This window comes from Drosophila virilis, chromosome 4 (genome assembly GCF_030788295.1).
Source record: "Drosophila virilis strain 15010-1051.87 chromosome 4, Dvir_AGI_RSII-ME, whole genome shotgun sequence".
In the NCBI taxonomy this organism is placed as follows: domain Eukaryota; kingdom Metazoa; phylum Arthropoda; class Insecta; order Diptera; family Drosophilidae; genus Drosophila; species Drosophila virilis.
Genome location: NC_091546.1, coordinates 11,148,924 through 11,169,219, shown reverse-complemented (window position 1 = coordinate 11,169,219; position 20,296 = coordinate 11,148,924). Strand labels below are relative to the sequence as shown.

At 42.1% G+C, this 20,296-nt stretch overlaps 1 protein-coding gene and 1 long non-coding RNA gene across 3 annotated transcripts; both read right to left on the bottom strand.

Annotated features, from left to right (window-relative positions):
- Positions 1–5,213: 5,213 nt before the first annotated feature.
- nht (no hitter) lies at positions 5,214–7,485 on the bottom strand. Of its 2 annotated transcripts, none has more exons than XM_032438210.2 (3): positions 7,374–7,485; positions 5,733–6,206; positions 5,214–5,675 (listed from the first exon to the last, which is right to left on the bottom strand). In XM_032438210.2, exons 2-3 carry the CDS (start codon positions 6,185–6,187, stop codon positions 5,387–5,389), a joined length of 744 nt encoding a protein of 247 aa, XP_032294101.1. In that variant the 5' UTR covers positions 6,188–6,206; positions 7,374–7,485; the 3' UTR covers positions 5,214–5,386. The 2 variants fall into 2 exon arrangements, with proteins under 2 accessions (XP_032294101.1, XP_002052155.1); XM_002052119.4 differs by lacking the exon at positions 7,374–7,485 and adding an exon at positions 7,137–7,303 and having other exon boundaries at positions 5,215–5,675.
- Positions 7,486–15,847: 8,362 nt separating this feature from the next.
- On the bottom strand, positions 15,848–18,433 carry LOC116651662 (uncharacterized). Its single transcript, XR_004304682.2, has 3 exons — positions 18,342–18,433; positions 17,681–18,237; positions 15,848–16,688 (listed from the first exon to the last, which is right to left on the bottom strand). It is a non-coding gene; the product is annotated as an uncharacterized lncRNA (long non-coding RNA).
- Between the last annotated feature and the right edge of the window lie 1,863 nt (positions 18,434–20,296).

Sequence of the window (20,296 nt, the reverse complement as noted above, 5' to 3'; positions counted from 1 at the left end):
CAAAAAAAAATTTCCTAAAAAAAAAAACAAGCGGCAGCAGCATCGATGAGCCAAGCTGAGGTGCGGGCCGGGAGCTGAAACTAGCGTGGATTCGAAACAGGTTCACACGCTACCAAGAATCCCAATGAGATCCCGAAACACATACACACACACACAGTTCAGTACGTTGATGAGCGCGCAGGGGGGGCGCAGGAAGTGTAACTGAATCAGCCCTTTTACGGGTTAAGGCACTGAAACTTTGAATCTACCTGTGCGTGTGTATCTGTGAGATACATTTCGTTTAATTCTCTCTTTTGCTTTTTTTTTGCTGTTTTCTGTGTGTGTGTGCAGCAGCAACAAGTGAATGACAGGATAATCGTCCTGTGTACCTGTTTGCCTGTTTGTTTGCCTGCTGCCTGCGGTCTTTTGATATATATTTTTTGCTGTTTTCTGTTTTGTTTTTGGCATGTGAACAACTCGCATAAAATCTCTTAATGTTTGCATTCTTATGCCGCTGTCGTCTCGTTTGATGCGTGATCTTGTTGATTATGCTGATGGCTGTGATCTGTCTCAGAGTTCCCAGTTTCTCATGCCCCCAGCAGGTTCCATTCACCGAGTCAGTTCAGTGGCATTTTCGACAGTACAAATTTCTCGTTTACCATTTATTTGAATACCCTGTACCCGAACCAAACGGGTAAAATGGATCTGATAACTTTGTGCGAAAATATGTATGCAGGCAAGAGGATCTCAAAAATGTTATCTATTTTTCATCGGAAAGACAAACAAAGTCTATAGAGCGCCTAAATCTAGGAACCTGTAATTTTAAATACATATCGATGTTTTGATTGCCATGATTCGAAAGCAAGCCCAAAGAAATCATCTCGAATACTATATAGAAGTTAATAATACCTTGCTCTTTGTGTCCTCCCATCTCCTACAAACTTGTCACGACAGCCGGGCGCTGAGTACAGGGTATTTTTTAGTCGGGCACATTCAACTCGTCTTCTTTATCAGTTTTTATTTTCAATTTTTTGGTTTTTCTTCTTTTTGGCTCATTGCTTTTGTATGCAAGAGTGTGAAATTTTTGCTTGTTGTTTGCTTCATGGAAATTGCCTATGCCTCGGAATTTGTGGGAACAAGTGCAGCGCACGGCACACACACATTCGAGGATGTTACGTGCCCTTTCTGTACGATTGCCAAGAGAACACCCGCAGGCGAGAGCGTGTGAATTTCGCACTGTATGATTTTATTTTTCCCTTATATACATTTTGTACATTTTTGCATTTCCAAGTATAGTTAGTGATTGGAAACTGCATTTATATAATAAAGCGAAGATAGTTAAGCATAGTTAGATTACGTTAAAAAAAATTATATAATTGGAAACGTTCGCTTGTCATACATACATATGTAGGTATATTTTCTTGTGACTAAACAAGATATGCAAATGTTGTCTTATGCACGTAGATTAATGGAATTACGATATGAACCATATTGAAATATCTTCTTTGATATGCAGAAATATTGATTATAATTATGTATTTAATTAATTATAATATGTTTGCCTGTTTGTCCCTCCGCCTGTATGTATGGACACGTATTCCCATATCTCGCGCAGTTTCAGGTTGTTTTAAATAATTGATAACTTTCCCGATTGCAAATTATAAATATCAATATCGAAACTATGTTTATGAAGCATGTCACAGAACTTATAAGAGCTAGAGACAGTCGAACACTCCTATAATTTATTATTTGCTTTAAATAGATATGTCCAATGTTAGAGCATCATTCAAGTCTAAAAACATGCACCATTTGATTAACAATCTTTCTGTTTGTTTTGCTAGCCTTAAGCTTATATTTAACTATATTTAATATCTATATTTTGTAACTGCTGGAAATAACCAAGTCCCTGAGTGGACATCCCTATTGATTATAAACCAGTTATATATGTAGTCCAACTTATCTCTCTGCCTGACAGTTTTGACCATATGGCCAAGGTAAATCTCCTTGCACACTTCGTGCTCCATTTAATTAAAATTCCAGCAACCTGCTCAGGTTTATGTGTGTTTATGTGCCCTAAAGTGCTGTCACCTTAACTCGCACGCATCATGATTTATAATCCTGCAGCAAACAAAATTAAATAATAAAACCGAAAGAAAAAAAAAATACACACAATCTGTAACAAAATGCGCCACGTACAGACGCTTCTCATATTGGAGGAACATCGGGCTGCGCATGCGCAATAAATTCGGTTTTTATGACACCTGACAAAATACGCAGCAGCCGATGCTAAAGTTGCCGCTGGAGTTGGTGGAGTTGATGTTGCGGCCGCTTCAGTGGAAAATTGTTTAATGACTAATGGCAGTCGCCAGTGGTTGGGCTGGGGTTGAGGCTGGGGTTGGGGTATATATGCACACACACACATGTATGCATGTGTATGGGACGCCTTCTGCCGTTCGTTTATTGCCCTGTGTCTATTGAAGATTAATTTCATTTACACAACTTCATCGCCTTGGCCGGGCTTAACACTTTGTTGCCGCTGTTGCCGGCTGCTGCTGCTGCTGCTGCTGCTGTTGCGTTTTGAAGTTAATAAAGCCATAAATATTGTCTTTGGGGGCTGTGCACGGATTTTGGTTTCGCTGTAAGACGCCGTAATACGCAACAGTCGGAGCAACAGCAGCTACAACAACAGCAGCGTGTCTGGAGCGGCACAAATCGTTACGTGTCGATAGTTTTTTATGGCTCCTTTGTGAGTGCCTAGTGGTGGCCAGCGACCAGTCGCGACTAGGCGGAGCATATGCCGCAGATTAGAAACGGAGCTGATATTTTATGAGGAAGCAAATTGCATCAGCAAGTGAAACTTAGCATGTCCATGGGAGGAGCTTAATTTTATTAACTAACGAAAATGAACTTTTCAAAGCACTGAAAAATTAATTTAAACGCGTAAAAGCAAAATATACCACTAAACTCTACGACTAATTATACTATCATTTTATAGAACCCAATCGAATACAATTGAATATTGTATATTCTGAATCACCAGGCTTATTCTAAGGAATATTTATTTTCGACTCATTACAAGTTGTTGGAAAAAATCCCCCGTTATTCACGTTGCACGAAATGAAGCACAATGTGTGGCAAGTTTGTGCTGTAAATAGCTTTCGACAAATTGAAACGCTTTCAGATAGTTCAGTCAATGCCTGTGTAAGCAGAAAAATATGTAAATAGACGACAGGAAAGATGTTTTCATATGCCTAATGGGCACCTTATCGGGCCACAAGTGTGTAAACATGAGCAACAGATAAAATGGGAGACGAGCAGCAATCAATATACACAATTCCCGTAAGGTTTATCCGGGCCAAGGCAAACAAATGAACACATGAGCATATGAAAAGGTGCTTCACAGTTTTATAGCCAAGCGATCGGAGTATTGGCACAGCTGCTACTTTATAAAGACTTCGGTGATCGGGACAGAGCACAGACCAGGCCAGAGCAGGGCAGAACAGGCGACGACCTTATGCAAAAAAGGTGCAACATTTTCCAAATACAAAAGCAACTCTTTGTTGTTGCTCTTATACAAATACTCAGATATCATAATACACAAACACACACACACATTGCGAACGAGGTGCGCCCTAACGGAACATTGTCGAGTGCTTGGGCTTGGGGTGTATCAATGGTTGTCTGTGTGTGTGTGTGTGTGTGTGTGTGTTGGCATTTGGCTTCCTGCCCAACGTAGAGTTGTGCTATGCAAATACACCTTGCATACTAGCGAGTCGCCTCCTTCCGGCCGGAAAAGTGATCTATACTCAAGTGCCGATGGTTCAGTTGGGGGTGGTTTCAACACAAGGGGGCATGTTGAGTGTGGTTCGAACTTTTCCTGTCTACCTGTCAAGTTAACGCCTGACGGCGCAAGCGCCCGATAAGTGGGCAAGCGAGCGTCGAGCAGCTGGGAGAGGGTCCTTAAAAAGGGATACGATACATGCATATGCAGGAGCTAAGCCTGCAACAGGGCTAGGGGTCTGGCATAGGGGTGGATAGCTTTGCCGACAGGTGTGTCAAAAAAATATAATAAAAATAGACGCACTCGAAATTTGTTTAGACATCAACTGAATGATTATCTAACAACAGAACTATTCAGACTGCCTAAAAAGTACAGTTTTCATAAGACCTGCATTGTAATATTGTATAGAAAAAAAAAAAAAAACGTTATAATAAGTATGCTACATAATATGATAGGGAGGAACTAGTCATCATACAAAAAGACACTTGAAGTAGAAAAAATGTTCACATCCTTTATCTCACATAGGGAGTTCTACGATTTCGTAAAAATTCAAATTATGTACTGAAATTGTTGAGCTCTGTTCTTTTAAAAATAACTCGCTTAAGAAATATCTATAAAATACATTTTTGATGAATCTTAGCTGTTATTTAAGCGTAGTCACAATCAATTTCTAAAGACGATAAATAATATATTATTATCATTTCAAGTATAGGACTAGTTATAGGTCTAGCGTCAAGTATAGCTCAGACAACCATAGAGCCATACATCGAGCATTTGTTCAATTTTATACCAAGCTTCTTATTTTTATAGACTATAATTTCTGATAATCTAATTGTGTTGGGGCCCAGCTCTATTTTGAAACCCACTACAGAACTGCGTAAAGCATTTCCAATTAGATATGTAGAATGGTCACTCGTAACCCAATACAAAATGCCATCTATTACACGAAAATTAATGCTACTACAATTGGTGTCCACAGCACGAACCGCACGCATGCCCGTCCAATGGCTACGTGAGCGCCCAATTTCGAAGTGAGACTTGGCGCACGGCTTCAATTGAAGTTCAATTGGAGACGCATAGATGATTGTGTCGCCCTAAGCCGCGCTTTGATTTTATTGCCAGCACTTAACATAATGAGCGGCACGATAAGATCACGTTTCCTCCTCCAAAGCGACGACGCCGACAGTTGGCGACTAGCGCATGCGCATATGCTTCCTGTCTGGGTTAGCGTTGCTGGCCGGATATTCCTTTAAGTACTCCTCCGCATTGTCGGCGTCGTCGTTGTCGTTGTCGTTGCCGTCGTCCCCGTCGTCTGCGTCTGCAATCAGTGCACAAAAGTTCAAAGTGCATGGGTAGAATAAATGAATTTTCATGGAGCTCCATTGAAATGCCAAGTGCAGCAGCAATGGCAGCAGTAGCAGCAACAGCAGCAGCAGCTGATTGAACAAAGGACACACCACCTGTTTCCTTGGGCTTTTGTTCTGATTTATTTGAAAGGAAGTTCATTGAACTGTCTGAATATGGCTGTAATTGGAATCGTAACGCGCGTGTGTGCCAAGCAGCCCAGAGGCACGTCTAATTCCCTCCTAATATCTTATTCTTACTGCCTCTGCCCGTCCGCTCGCTCTACCATTTGTACGTCAAATAGGCATCGTAGAGCAGCTTGGACTTGTTGTAGCGCTTCTCCTCCTCCATGAACTGTATTATATCCTTCACGTTCATATGCTTGATGCGTATGATAAACGAACGTTGTGGCGGCTGAGCGGCTCCAGATGTTAGCTGACCTCCAGCACCACCAGGACCGATTGGTTTCCGTGCGCCCAACGCCATGAGGGCCGTACTATTGGTCGACTCCAGACGCATTTCGTTTTCACCCGAGTTGTTGGTGCGATTGCGTTGCAGCTTCATCCAGCGCCTGTAATTGGAATAGATATTATCATATAAAAATAAACCCCATCTATATCTAGACTACCTGCGATGCCCGTAGGCGGAATCGTCATCCGAACAGCCATAGTCGGCCACCTCGCGATCGTTGAGAAACATCATTGTGGTGCGCATATTATGCTGCACCACGCAACGCGGATCGTTATAGAGATTGTTGCCAGAGCGATGTTCGCATAGCTCGATGACGGTCCGCACTAGGTACTTCATGTACGTCTCCACGGCTGACAGTAGCGCATCCACGAGCTCGTCCTTGAAATCTTTAGAAATGCCTTCTAGAATGCAATACTTGAGCAGCGTCTTTTCAATAACCTTTGGCTCAAAGAACGATGGACGTGGCATGTCCGAAAATTTGGGTCCCACAATTGCCTTCTTGCCCGAGCCTTGCCTTTGGTCATCGCTGACGTCGGGCACAATGAGATGCTCAATGATGAGCAGCCTGCCAGCGTAGGGCTGCATGGGCACTTCAATGGGATAGCTGGACATGTTCCGCCCCGACAAATATCTGGCAAAAAGAAACACAATAAGTTATAAGTTCCACACAGCAGCTGCCCAGAGCAAAGCTATGCCCATGGCCCCTTGGCCATGGCACGCGTCTGCACCTTGACTATGTTCAAGTGCATAATAGAAGGTAACATATGCCAGCATGATCCTTACCGGTCGAGTGCACGATCAGTGACCGCAACACTGCCCACTCGCGCAACAGCACTTGTTCCTCTCCAGTGCACTGTGCACTCAACCTGCCCACACATCTGCAACAGGAGCGAGGACATGTTATGCAAAGTGCACAGGAATGCGACAGGAAGGTGGTTGGTGCTGGTGCTGGTGCTGGTGCTAGTGACTGGAGTTTCTGGCGTGCTGCCGGCACGAGCGACTAATTATTCAAATTGTGAGCATGATGGAATGCTAGAACTAGGACAAACGACCCACCGATCGACCAACCGGTCGGGGTAAGCGGATATTAAACAACGGCGCGCGACACTCGTCTGTCGCACGTCGCACGACGCAAGTCTCAGGTCTCGCCTGTCCCGCACATTTCCGCGCACCACTGACTTTCGGTGCCCAAAAGGACGGCCCAGTCCAGTCGAGTCGTGGCCGAATCTATGAGGGTGCTTGGGCGCATATTAAGCCAGGCATTACCTGTGCTCGCCTGTGTTTTGACATGTTGTTACCCCTAGCTAGAAATTTATTAGAAATTCTGGTCAAGGTGCCACCGGAGCCGACGGCTCATGTGTTTCGCCTTTGTCGCTAATGTTGCCGCCGTCTGTTGCCCGGACGAGTCGCTCTGCTCCCGAACAGGTTCATTACGCGTGCCGTCGCAGTGCCAGCTACGAGGCGTTGACCTAATTATGCATTTTCTTTTTTAATTACTATTATTTTATAAGTTTTCTGTGCGTTGGGCCGACTTACATGAGGGTAGCTCCGGGTTACTTACCCAAGTTCTTCGCCTATGCAAGGTGCGCTGTCTTATTCTTATTTTATGGTTGTTGTGCATAAATTCACAATAGTAAGTTTTAAAAAAATATCACCTCTTTGTTTCTAATCCCTAAAAAACTGTATAAAACTTTATTTGCAAAGCAATTTCCCTCTGACTCTAGCTTTTGGCATTTTTCAACACTACATTGTAATAGTTTTTTCTAACATTTGATCAGTTAACTGAACCGTCTCGTACCTTCAGCTGCCGTTATGTTCAGATCGGATAGCTGCATATACCTTACTGCCACAGTTTGGTAAAAAACTATGGTCTTCTATGCAAAAATTGATACTATGTTAACAATCGGTTGGCCATTTGTTTATGAGAGTATAAATCTTCATTCTCTTGTTTTGATAATAATTTCAATGATTAATTTTAAAAGAAGGCCGGTGTTTGTTAATTTTAGCAATAAGCTTTTCTTATTTATTTTAAATGAGTTTTTATCAGTCAGTTTTATCACTCATCGATTATCGCTACTCTAACGTACGGGCCCGGCATTTTGCAGCACTGCCTTAAGCAACACACAACACTAAAATTTGAATAACGATAACTCAGTAAATAGTCACTGCATCAATCGTAACGCTAACGGTCCATATTCAAGCCAGCGTTTAGAAATGCAGATTGGCAATTCGAATTGCAATGCTGCAGCTTGCATAATCCAGCGGGAGGCAGCGGTGGGTAGCGGGAGGAGACGACGACGGCGACTCGGGTAAAGGAGCAGTAGCGGCTGGGGCTGCAGTTGGATCAGCACATAAACTAAGCTAACAATTCAACTAAAATGCCAACTAGATAATAAAAAATAAAATCGAAGAAGAAGCAGCAGCTCAGGGAGAAGCAGCAGCAGCAGCAGCAGGAATAGAGTCTAGCTGATCGACAAACAGTGCAGATGGCAAATGGAAATAAAAATGCGAACACACGAATGCCGAAGTCACTTGAAGGCACCCAAAACTGACTGCCAGACAGCCTGACATGGCTGGAGTCGGAGTCAGTTGGCGACCACCCACACGCTGTTTGCAGTGCATCCTCGCCGCCTGCGCAGTGTCAAATAGACAACAACAACAACAACAACAACAACAGGCTGAGTGTTGCGTGGAGCGCGGGCGTTGCTGGACAGACAGACAGAGAGACCGACGGATAGCCCAGCGAGTTGTTGTGGGCATATTCCAGCGAATAAATATTATCATATGGAAATTTCTTTTAGAGCAATTACGAATACTGCCAAAGCCCATGTCCCCATGGCAAGGTGACCCAGCAAACGTCAAACTTTTCTGCGCACAGGAAATCGAAATCGCAACAAGTTGACGTTGCCCCCAAACGTTGGCCACACGTTGACGATGATGTAGCACCGCCGTCGACGGCGGCTTGAGAATGGGACGCTGCGGCCCATTCATAGATACCCAGCATGTGGCAGTTGTAGAAAGTTGAAGGCAACATGGAGTGCAACGACAGCCGAGCACAGGTCGTACACACACACACATACACACATAACAATTGGAATCGCCTCCATTGGCAATCGTTGCGCTTTGCGTACCTGTCGCTTGTTGGCTTTAGCTGCGATTCGCGGGGCTCGAGGTCTGCGTTTTGGGCGCAGCAAACGAAATTGCCAATTGTTGCACGTTTAGTGGCGGTGGCAGCTACTGTTTTATTTTATTTTTTTTTTTTTTTTGTTGCTGCCACACACCTTGCAGCAGTTGAAACGGAAGCAACAAGCCAAAAGCCACTGTTTGCTATACATACAAACCCACACACATATATTATACCCTTTATACCCTACAATCTAGAGTTGGGCATGATAACAGGCAGCTTTTACAATTAGACATAATAGATAGAGGTATCTATCATTAAGGTTAACAAGTATACTAGTGGGAAAATCATGAATTTGATTTGAATTAAACCGAATTTCAAAAATATTGCAAGTCAATGTCGGATTCCAAAAATGCTTTCGTGAGTCGAAAAGGCCAGGTTCACAAACCCATGACAATAATGACCATGATATAAACGCTATATATATAAATATCAGTGTACTGGCCTAACTAAGTTAGATCTAGCAAATATGGCACATCGCTTACAGACTAATTTATATTTAATGCTAATTTGACCAGCCACAGCTTAGTTTGGGAAAGATAGAGTATTTGGTATTCGAGCAGTCTCAGCAGACGCCCTCCTACTTGTTGTTGTTATTGTTGTTGCCACCTCAGCAAGAGTTTTAAGAAATTTTAATATGGGGGCCTTTAACTGCACTGTTGCATCTTGTGGGTGTGGCTGATTGGGCGAAATGGATGAGTCTGAGCCTGGGCTGGCCGCAATGATCAATCTTTGACGTGAAACGTTTATTGCGGATTCAGGCTGACGTTGTTAGCTAAAATGTTGATTATTATTATGATGATGATGATGATGATGATGTGGATGTGGATGTGGATGGGGATGTGGTTGTGGACGTTGAGGACGTGTGAACGCCGTTGCTGTCTTGCTGAAGATTTTGATTGCAGCCAACGGTCGGTTGCCCTCGGTGCCAGTTGCATTGGCTACTGGTTTTGAGCCGCCACTTAAGTGGGCGTGGCGGCATTTGAAAATGTTAGCTTGATATGCTGCCTGCTGGCCTTGTTGGCTTGCCCCAAATCGCCTGCTCCGATTTAAATATGAAAGGAAACGATTCATTTTGCCCATGGAAATGGCTGACAGGCCTCGGTAATGTTTCAATTTCAGCCAGCCTCGGTTAGTTATTAAATTCAATGTGAAGGCTGACAAAAAGGAATACGAAATTCACCTGAAGAGCACCTACAAAAAAACACACAACTTGACGTGTGTCTAGATCTTCAAATGCACACAAGCCCTTGGCACGGCAGCGGAAGTGAAAATGAGACGGCTTGCAAAAGGAGACAAATGAGAAAACACCAACAATTTTATTGTTTTTGCCACTTCTAATTTATTTTTACAGCATCGCATTTCCGTTTGCTTCTCGGAAGACAATTCGGCATTGTTCCAACACAATTGGCAACAGGAACTATTTTCTTTCCATATTCTAACAATTAGGCATTATAATTTTGTTACAATGTGCAGAAGGCAGCGGATTGTTCAGGGCGACGAACCAGACAGGATATGCTCTCATTCTTTAGATGAACTGGTCAGATACAAGTATTCTTTTGAAAATGGACATAAAAAGGATACAGTGTTTCTGTGTGGAAATCTGTGTAACTAGCTGAAGGATGTTTCGTTGATCTCATGAAATATATTAGTATGTTCTTGACGAGTCGGTCTAGTCGGTCGAGTCGGTCGATATCTAACCAAATCGATATCTCACCAAATTTACTATATAAACTCTGGCACTTCCAATTTTTCCCTTTTATATATATTTTGATTAAATTTTTAATTGGTTGATATTAAAATGGCTACCAGGTTATCAATTTATTCCACGAAATCGACAAAAATTGACTCCTAATATCAATAGACACGCTAAATAAAATATATATATATATACATATATGCTCAGGCACTTCAAGATTTACTTTTTATTTGTTGACATAATCAAACATTCAATTGGCTTAAAAATGTTTATAATTAATCATTATATATATCATTATCTATCCATAATTTCGTATAATATTAATATAATTATTATGTTCTTTCATTGCAGCAACTCAACAAGTAGCAACACATTATAAATACATAAAAAAACAACGAACCGCAGCAGGTTAGTGCTTGGTCAAAACAGCTCCCAGTCGAAGACGCCATCGGCAACGATAGGATGCACATTGACGACACGTTGCCAAGAAAATTACTCGTATTAAATGAAGCAGCAGAGAATTTCTTTATAAACATGACGCGCGTCGCTCGATGGCACCATAAACCGGACGATAACCCGAGTGCGCCTGCGCCCCACGCTGACCCCCAGGGCCCCGGAGACCTGTAGCCCCCAAAAAAATATCATATGCAAAATGGGCAAGGCGGACAAACTTAATAGCTGTTAGGCTGCAGTCGGGCACTGGGCCCCCAGCCGGAGACAAGCAGACCACAGAAGAAAAAAAAAAATAAACAAAAAGTGCAACACGCCGCCGGCGGCGTGCATGGCCTGTGGTTGCACGGATGTGTTGGATGCACGCCCCCCACATGCACAAGGGAGCGCATACCACGTCTCCGTCAGAGAGTCGAAGCTGCAATCTTCTTCTTCAGAGCGCTCGCTCGTGTGTCGTCAACCTGTAAAATGTATAACGACAACATTAAGCTCGTGCCACCAGCTGAAGTTTAATGGTTGGGGCACTTACCGCTGTGGCGACTTGTCGACTGTGCCAATGTTGCAACATCATCTACACAACGGTACACAACTTCGCTGCGCGGCAGGTTCATGCCAGTTCAGGCACGCCGGCAACGGTTGATCTGATTCAAAAAGGGAGGCACAACACTCGCATGTGTGTGTGTCGCTTTTCATACCCTTTTGGAGAGTATTACAACATTGACACGAAATGTGTAACGCCAATCAGGTAAGGTATTCAATCCCATATAATAATATTTTTATATTATATATTAAGCCATTATATATTATATATTATATATTATATATTAGCTCTCATATGATAATTCGAAAATTCTTCTATACAACTTTGCTTTTGTCTTAAAATATTCTCACAAATCTTGGCATTTACAAGTTCCACATGATTCCTCACTTATGAACATAACCCCATCACTATAGAACTTACCATATCAAATAGGTTTATAAGGAAATTTATTGAAAACTGATTTTATAGAATGAAATCTGGGCAATTACAAGTTTCACTTTTAATTTCGTAACAATTTAGATTACTATATATGGCTTATATGGGAACAATTGGTTGGAAGTAAAGTTTTGGGTACTAAAACCCTTCCAAGTCACGTGAATATTTACAAGGGTATTTGATATTCGACGTAGCCGATCATAGAAGCTCTTTCTTGTTATTCTTTTTTTGTGAAATGTAATAAAATTTTAATATTATAATTTTTAATGTTAGTTTTTTGACCGCTATGAAGCTGGTTTCGTGGTTGTAGGTCGCCTCGTGCTTTACCAACCTGTTCCCAAGCTGTCGTCGGTCGCTCCTAAGTAGCTCAGCTGTATTCAGTTTTGTTTCCAAATCACGGCCAGGTGCGGCGCACGCAGCCGCCTGGCTCGTCTCCAGAAAAGGATCTCCATTTCTCGCATTGCATTCAAGCGAAAATGCGGCAGGCAGACAGCCACTCAATGGGCTCAATGGAGGCTGCCGCATTGTTATTGCTGCTCCTGCTGCTGCGCTGGGGCAGATGCGGCAACGAGGCAAAATTAGTGCTCAACACTCATGGATGCATTATCCTGGAACGTTGATTTATAGACGCGCCGGCGCAAGCGCGCGCGTTCTTTCTTTTCAATTATTTTGAGCTACCGATCCGTTGCCCCGTCATGTTTTGTTTGGTGTGTGCACACACACACACACGCATTTAACTTTATTTATTCAAATGCGCCTGAAATGCATGCAACGAGTGCGGACACTAATGAAAATCCTGGTTCCCGAATTGCTTTAGCCTGTGAAAACATCTGCGCGTGCGCCTAAAGTGCAGCGAGTTGTCAGTGTCTGGATTTATGAGTGGTGTCTGAATATGAAAATGCGTTGGTCCTCTTGTTGAGAGAATGCTATGAAAATTATACGAAATTGAAGGGAAATCAATTACAATTTCTGTAGTTGAAAACAAATTATCGAGACTCTTACAGAATTAGATTCGCATACCTAAAACTGAGAACATTTAAATTTTATAGCCAAGATAATGTAGAGAATACGAAGGGAATTTTTAATTGTAAAATGAATACCATTGTGTGTACCTCGATTCTTTTTAACCGGGAACATATGTTATCTGAAATTCTTTTAATTGCACTGAATTTTAACTGAATATGTCTAGCTCTATGCAAAAGTACATTTCAATCTCTTCGAACTTATCTTCACTCGTATTCGTTCGATTTTTCAAAGCAAGGACTTGAATACTTTTCAGATATTATAGAGCTCAAGGCAATAGTCAAGGTGTTGTTGGCCCAGTTCACGGAACATCACAATGCTCCAATTACCATCCAAGTGTCTCGTGGCTTGCTGCTTTGAATCCGTGACAGTTAGTATCGTAGAGAATTTCCAAATAACTGTAATTAAAATAAAAATAACTGTGGTTCTTAAGATTAAAATTAAGTAAACCATTAAGATGTCATGCAAAGACCGCCCACATAGCAAATAAACAGCGCTAGCTCGCCCGGCGAGGTTTCATTCAACATGGACTGACTTTACAGACGCTTCACCTACAGACACACATACACCCATATATGTACAATCATCAAACTGATGGACATGATTAGAGGCTTAACATCAAAATGAAAAGAGAAAAGCGCGACCTTTGGCGCCTCGCAGCGGTGCAACAAGCCCCTAAAAAGTCAGATGCATGAGGTATAATTGATGAGCTTTTAGCATTTAACCAAAAAAAAAAAAAAACGTAAAATTAAAATGAACAACAAGCCAAATACCCTTGAATACAGTTTCCATAAAAATGCTTTTCAATATGGTCTTTGCCTTAATTATTGTTTTTTAAGGAGCAATTTTAATTGAGGAGAATAGTCAAGTCTGTAATTGATGAATTTGGTCGAAATATCTGGGCAATCCAAAATGTTTTCATCTCCGAGGAAAGAATATAAATATTTTACGAGATCGGCGATTTCTCTTGCTCGGTGTTACATATTTCATGACGGAATAATAATACCCTCTGCAAGGGTATAATAACTCGTGAAAGACGACGGATTGACGGGTGCAACTAACGCACTTCATAAAGCACAGCCCGGCACAGGGAAAGAAGAGGGAGAAAGCGAGGGTAAAGGTGTTAAAGGCAGCCGAGTTCGGGGCCACAAAATGATTAATCATTTGGCAGGTGCGCTTAGCCCAAAGAGTTGCAGCACACACAACAAACAACAAACGACAAGAGCCGAGAAGAAAGAAACGGTACTCGAGAAGGGTTTTCTTTAACGAGAAACTATTTAACTTAATTTCAACGGTTTGCATTTTGGGTTAAATTGTCAAGTGGACGCTGCGAAAGGTGCGGCTGTGGCGGCAGCACAAAGGCTCAGAGCTGGCCAAAAAGGATTGCCTTTATTTGGACTGCCTGTGTGCCACACCCACACACAAAAGGTGTGTGCGGCGTGTGTGAGGCGTGGCCAGGACTCAAGCCCGTGTCTGTGCCTGTGTCTGGCCTGTCTCTGAGCTCAATCAAGTAGGCTGGCCATCATTATGTAATTTGACGAAAAGTAAACGAGAAACAGTTCAACGTTTTACGTAGAAAATCAAAGCGTTGCCTAATGAAGGGTTAAGCATGGCTCGGGTTTGCAGCTTGAGCTCATTTCGAAGCCGTTTTTAATGGGCCTCTTACGATCTTTTTATGCTTTATTTTCATCAAGATTTATGACAATTAATAATAGGTATAGACCATTATGTTGCGATGCTCAGCCACTTCCGCTCCCAATCAATTAAAAAAATCTCCAACTCCCTCGCTGCCTCTTCACTGAATTATGACAAAATATATATATACTAATATATATAAGCAAGATTTATGTTGACAGTTCGCTCTAACAGACTACGGCATAACAGACCACCTTGCCGGGGCACACTGTACATGACGCAATCAAGGCAAGCACCTTGCCAAAAATGAAAAAGGACGGTGCGAGGCCTAAGCCCGAGCCCAAGCCAGGCAGCTGGCTGGCATATCTCTGCCTGCCCCTAGATTTCTAATAGCATCTTCATCTCTTCAGATTTGTCAGCTGCCTCGCTGCCCGCTTTTGTGCGCACTTCTTTTTGTCTTTTTTGCGAATAATAGCGTTAGGCATCGGTGTCCTAGGCACAGGTTCCACTCCTGACTTCAGAGTCCTGTGTGGCATTCGACGTGCACAAAAAAATTGTGGGAAGACGCTCATCACCTGTCCTTGTGCCAAAGGCAAAACTCTGCTTCTATTTTGCTTTAATACTCTTTTTTTTTTTGCCATGTTGTCCTTTGTTTAAGGATTTAGTGTTTGATCCAGTAGGTAAGTCGACCTGCAGCCAAAAATGTTTTCAGTTATTGTATTGGCATGTGCCTTACGATATGAGGGTAGATTACAAATTGGATGCCGGAGCGAACGAGCCGAAGAGCGCGCATCACGGCCTGTCGAAAGAGAATCACAGTTTAAAATTGCGCACTGAACTGCTCTTATCTCAAGTACCTCTTGTAAATGCCCAATACAAAGCACTCCAGAGTTTCCATTAAGATTTACTGCATAAAACTATTTGTCCTGATTGATGATCAACAAGCACAGCCCAAGCCGTAGGAGCTAGGAATTAGATTTCTGACTGTAAGATAAGGTTTTGGAAAATTCCATCTGCACCTGTGAAAAATTTTGTGAAAATCAGCTCAAATTGAGTCATGTTGAAACTCGATTAATCTTTTCGAAAACCAACTCACCTGGGAGGAAAATGGGAGTTGTGTAGACGATTTACCGATTGTCCAAGATCCACTTAAATAAGTGGAAAAGCAGTCTACATTTAAAGGAAAAGTCGCCGTCCAAAGCTGATTACATTATGTTTTTCATTTTTAAGCATTTTCATATAAGGCACTTTTACTTATCAGTACAAAAATGCTTTTGGCACCCAACCAAATCGCTTAAACAAAAAAGGATAACCCGTGGGATAAACAGTCAAAGTATCAAACAAAAATATTGTATATATTTTATTATCTTGTTATCAACCTTTCCTAAATGCAAATACAAACAAAAAGCGCAGACACTTGTTAAGCGTTTGCCAAGTTGTTGGTAAATACATGAACTATGAACAAATATCGGCTCGGCCCGTGGGTCGAGGTTTTTGAGAAACCACATACAGATAAATGAAATGTCATTTGGACACGCACATCACGTTTAGCACCTGAATTTATTTGTGTTTGCCAGCGGCTGCTGCCGTCCAGGCTGGAATTCACATACGACAACGTTGTGATCGTGATTTTAGATGACATGAGCATATTTACTACAAAATGGGTTTATTTGTATGGTTAATTGTTGGCCAAGATGCGGGGCAGGTGCCAAGTGGACAGCTGATAAGCTGTGCCAGATAAGACAGGGCTTGGCTTAAGATTTGAACCTAGGCCGGACCACACCTGTCGGTCTCTCACGGTGCGTTACTCCTTTGAGTGCTGACTTGTTCCTCGGCCCGCTGCACCGCAGGACCACGTCGTTAGAAAGCCATACAACTCAGTTTAGCATTGTCCTTTGTCTTTGAACAAACGAAACGCTTGGCAGGCGTCTTACCCTCGCGCTGCGTGCTCTATTTCCTTTCCATTTTGCACACTCCCTAATGAAATCGCGCTTTGTTTCCTTGCGGCCTCCTCGTGTTTGTGCCAGTAGCAGTAGGTGGTGCATTAGCGTTGCCTGTGCCCGCCTTCTGGCATCAGGTCGTCTGCCCCGAAATGAGTCTTCAACTGGCCCAGCCATCTGGTGCTCACAGCTGGCAGCCAATCCGTCTAGTTGAGTTGAATGTATATGTTGATATATATAGAAAACAAAAATTATGATCTTAATTTGAACAAGACTTGGCAATTCTATCGATCACACGGCTGTAACCGGTTAAAAGAAATTGTTTAATATAAAAATAGTCTAAGGAAAATCCAGCCTCAAAGCATAAAAAACTCGAGACCATTTTTGAACACGAATCGAAATTGAAAGACAGGTATCTGGGTCGAAGCATGACAATTCAGCCCTGAACATACGTGTAGATCAGAAAATTGTCAGAAGCATCACTCTGTTTGCCCAGCTGAGATCAAGCAACATCTTCATTAGAGCCCAGCCTAATCGGCACGCACAATTCAATGAGCATCGATCATTATGCGGAAAGTAGGTGTACCCAGGCATCTTCTCATCCTTGTACATGTACGCCCGTTGCCGCTGCTGCCGTGTCCCATTGTACGCAAATCTGCACCAAATTTATGCAAATTGAAATTCCATAGCAAACACCTGGCCTGGCTTGCCAAACACACACATGAGCACACACACACGCACACCCAGATAATACGTGCAACAATTGTTTCAATGGCAGCCAGGAATGATGAATGTGGCAAAGATTCCATTCGCCGTCGCCGGCTGATTACACCAGCTACGGCAGACAACTTGGCGCGCCGCACAAAAGTGTAGCAAATCCTCAAGAGCGCCTGGGCGCACGGAGCAGCCCGGCTGGCAAGGTGTCAATTCTGGGAAATCTGCTCAGCGTGCGCGGGCCCAGCGATGCACAAACAATACACAACGCAGCGGGAGGCTCTGGTCAAGCAGAAAAGGCAACAAAATTGTTATGGTGACAATGACAATGCACTGGCCATGGCCAAGGCGCACAATAAGCAGCAGCAACAGCAAGAGTGGTCTAGTCGAAGGGATCCGACCAGGAGATACCCTGTACGCATCGTTTTGAAGACGGCCTCAGAAATTCAAACAATATTATATGCATACAGAAAATAGCACTCACCTTTGATTATTTACCCTTTTCCCATATTATGGGAAAATGCATTTTCAATAGCTTCGGTGTTTAAAGCCAGATCCTTGTCAAAATTGCGGAACGTAGAAGGACAGCCAAATATGTGTGTAACGAAAGCAGAAAAATTGAGGAACTAGGGTAAAGAGTAAAAATATTCTTAATCTGTGTATACCATAAGAAAAGATGGAAAATATATCGAAAATGTGGTTGGTAGACATGTTTTGCTTGTTGATGCTTCCGTCCTCTTACTATACATATATGCCCAAAACTAGAATACCCTTTACATTTTCAATGGGTACAGGGTATGGCAAGAGCAACACATAACGAAGCGCAGACAACATTATTGTCATCTCTCGACATCAATAGGTGCTAGCATTGGCATTGGAAACTAGTGCAGTGGGCTGTGGGAGAATCTTTGAACGCGCTCCAATTTAAAAAAAAAAATAAATAAAAAAGCTTTAGCTGGATGCTCTTCTTCTTTTGCTTTTGCAGCCGTCTGTTTGCTGCCCACAGGCAATTTGCATTCGCAGGCGTTTTTCCTTTGTATGCTGCACTGAAAAATCGCGTTGTTAGTGCCTGACTGAGCTCTTACAATTCCACGACATTATTTATTTATTTATTTTTTTTTTTTTTTTTTCGAAAATTTACATACCAAACATATGTAGCTGATTGCGCAAATTCAAGTGCAAAGAAAAATTTTAATGGCACGCTTCAGTGTTGTAAAACGCCAGCCCTTTGTTGTCGCGTTGATGAATTATCGCAATCAGTCAATAAAATAGGGCTATGGGAAACAGATTAGAATTTCCCACCCCCAATAATAAAGCTATCGATTATTTAAATCTAATTCAAATCTGTTAATAGCAGAAAAACAAATTGTATATAAATAAATTAATGCATATTTAGTGCTGCAAATCGCCATCCTTTTGTTATCGCATTGCCCACCCCAAAAGGATGTTATCGATTTTTTTTTCATAACTTTCAAATCTCTTTTTTAAAGAAAAGCAATGAAATGATACGTCCTCCATTTTGTTAAATTTATATAGTGTGAGAAAAGAACAATTTGTATTTTGATTAAAATTAAAATATTAAATGAAAACCCAACTGTGGGAACATTGTTGATTTCTCAGAATCGCATTCATAAGAGGCTTTTGTTTAACATCCTAAACAGAAAGCGTGTAAAATTTTGATATTTTAGCCATTTTATTTTGTCGAAAGTTTATTTGTTGCAACATGGAGCAACGAGTAACACCCATTATATGATCAGCTCTTAAGGTACTAATCCTATTTTGAGGCAGTGAAACAAAAATAATAAAACTTTTTTACGACAAGCTTTAAAAGAAGAAAGAAAACGCGGCCAGGGACTTGCCACGTCTGTGTCTGGGCCAGAGCAGCAACAAATTATTAACGACATTTTAAATACAACGCCTTTTGCGACCGCTCGAGCTGAGCTCGAGAGCGAAAGGGGTCAAACACGGGTCTCAGCTCTGCTGTCTGGGAGTCAGCATGGCCCAATCGAGTCTTCCTTGCGGGCGGCGACACGAGAAACGAAGACGACGGCGACAAGCCAAGAGGCGACGCCTTTTAATGAGATTTGTCTGCTCCGAAATACATGAAAAACTCGTGTTTCTTATGCATTTAAGCGTTTTAAGGACACACAGGCAAAAACGAGAGACCAAAGCCACTTGCTGTTGGCCCTTACGAATGGGGCTCAACAAAACGGCAACGTGTGGCATTAACAAGTGTCTGGCAGAGACTGCAGAGTTGTGCTTTATATTTTATGCTCAGAGCAGGCAGTAAAAATTGAAAATTACTTTTGTAGCGGATCTTGAGGTTGGGGCCATTACATATCCAGGCCCTACCGCATTTGAAAGCTGAGGCAATAATTGCACAGTGAAAATTACAATCGAGTATTTTTATTGACTCTTCCTTGCGGCTGCGCAAAGATCTGCGTGCCATCCGCGAGCTCGATGAAAGTGCGTGTGGGTTATGGAGATCTTCAACTGGGCACTGGAGCATGTGCACCCGCGGCGTTTAGTTTCTGTTACTGTAGTTGCGAATGAAAGTTTTTAACCGTTCATCTTTTTTAGGATATTATGTTAAAGGAATACCCAAACATGACAGCCAAAATTGTTGCTAATAAATTGCTTAACTTAAAATGCCACCCAAATAATGGGACACAGTAAATAAATAAATGATGTACAGTGAGCAAAAAAAGTAAAGGTATAAGCTGTTTTTTGTGCTAACAATCAATAGAATTAGAACACGTTGGAAAATAAAACAATTACGAAAGGATGTTCCTCGGTACATCGAAAATGCAATAAACTTATCTAATTGGTGAATTTGGAAGATATGAAAATATATAGCTATTTAGGAAGAAAACAGAACCTTTTACTGTAGGCCGATTAAGCCAATATACGGCTTATATGTAAGAAGCTCTGTAAAATTAATAATTGGGGTGCTTGGTCTTTATCTTGAAAAGCAAATGTTTTTAAAGGAAAACCTAATTTTCGACCGATTGTTCCTATGGGAGTCATACGATTTATTGGGCTGGCTTATTAACCATCATTATTAATTGATTGATCCTCTTTTTGCTCCTGATGCATCGGC

What these genes read in the sequence shown, in the direction of transcription:
- nht (XM_032438210.2), bottom strand. Translation starts at nt 6,187, where the DNA reads ATGTCCAGCTATCCCATTGAAGTGCCCATGCAGCCCTACGCTGGCAGG. An exon ending in TCCGCCTACGGGCATCGCAG is followed by an intron (nt 5,676 to 5,732) that starts GTAGTCTAGATA and finishes TTCCAATTACAG; the next exon opens with GCGCTGGATGAAGCTGCAAC.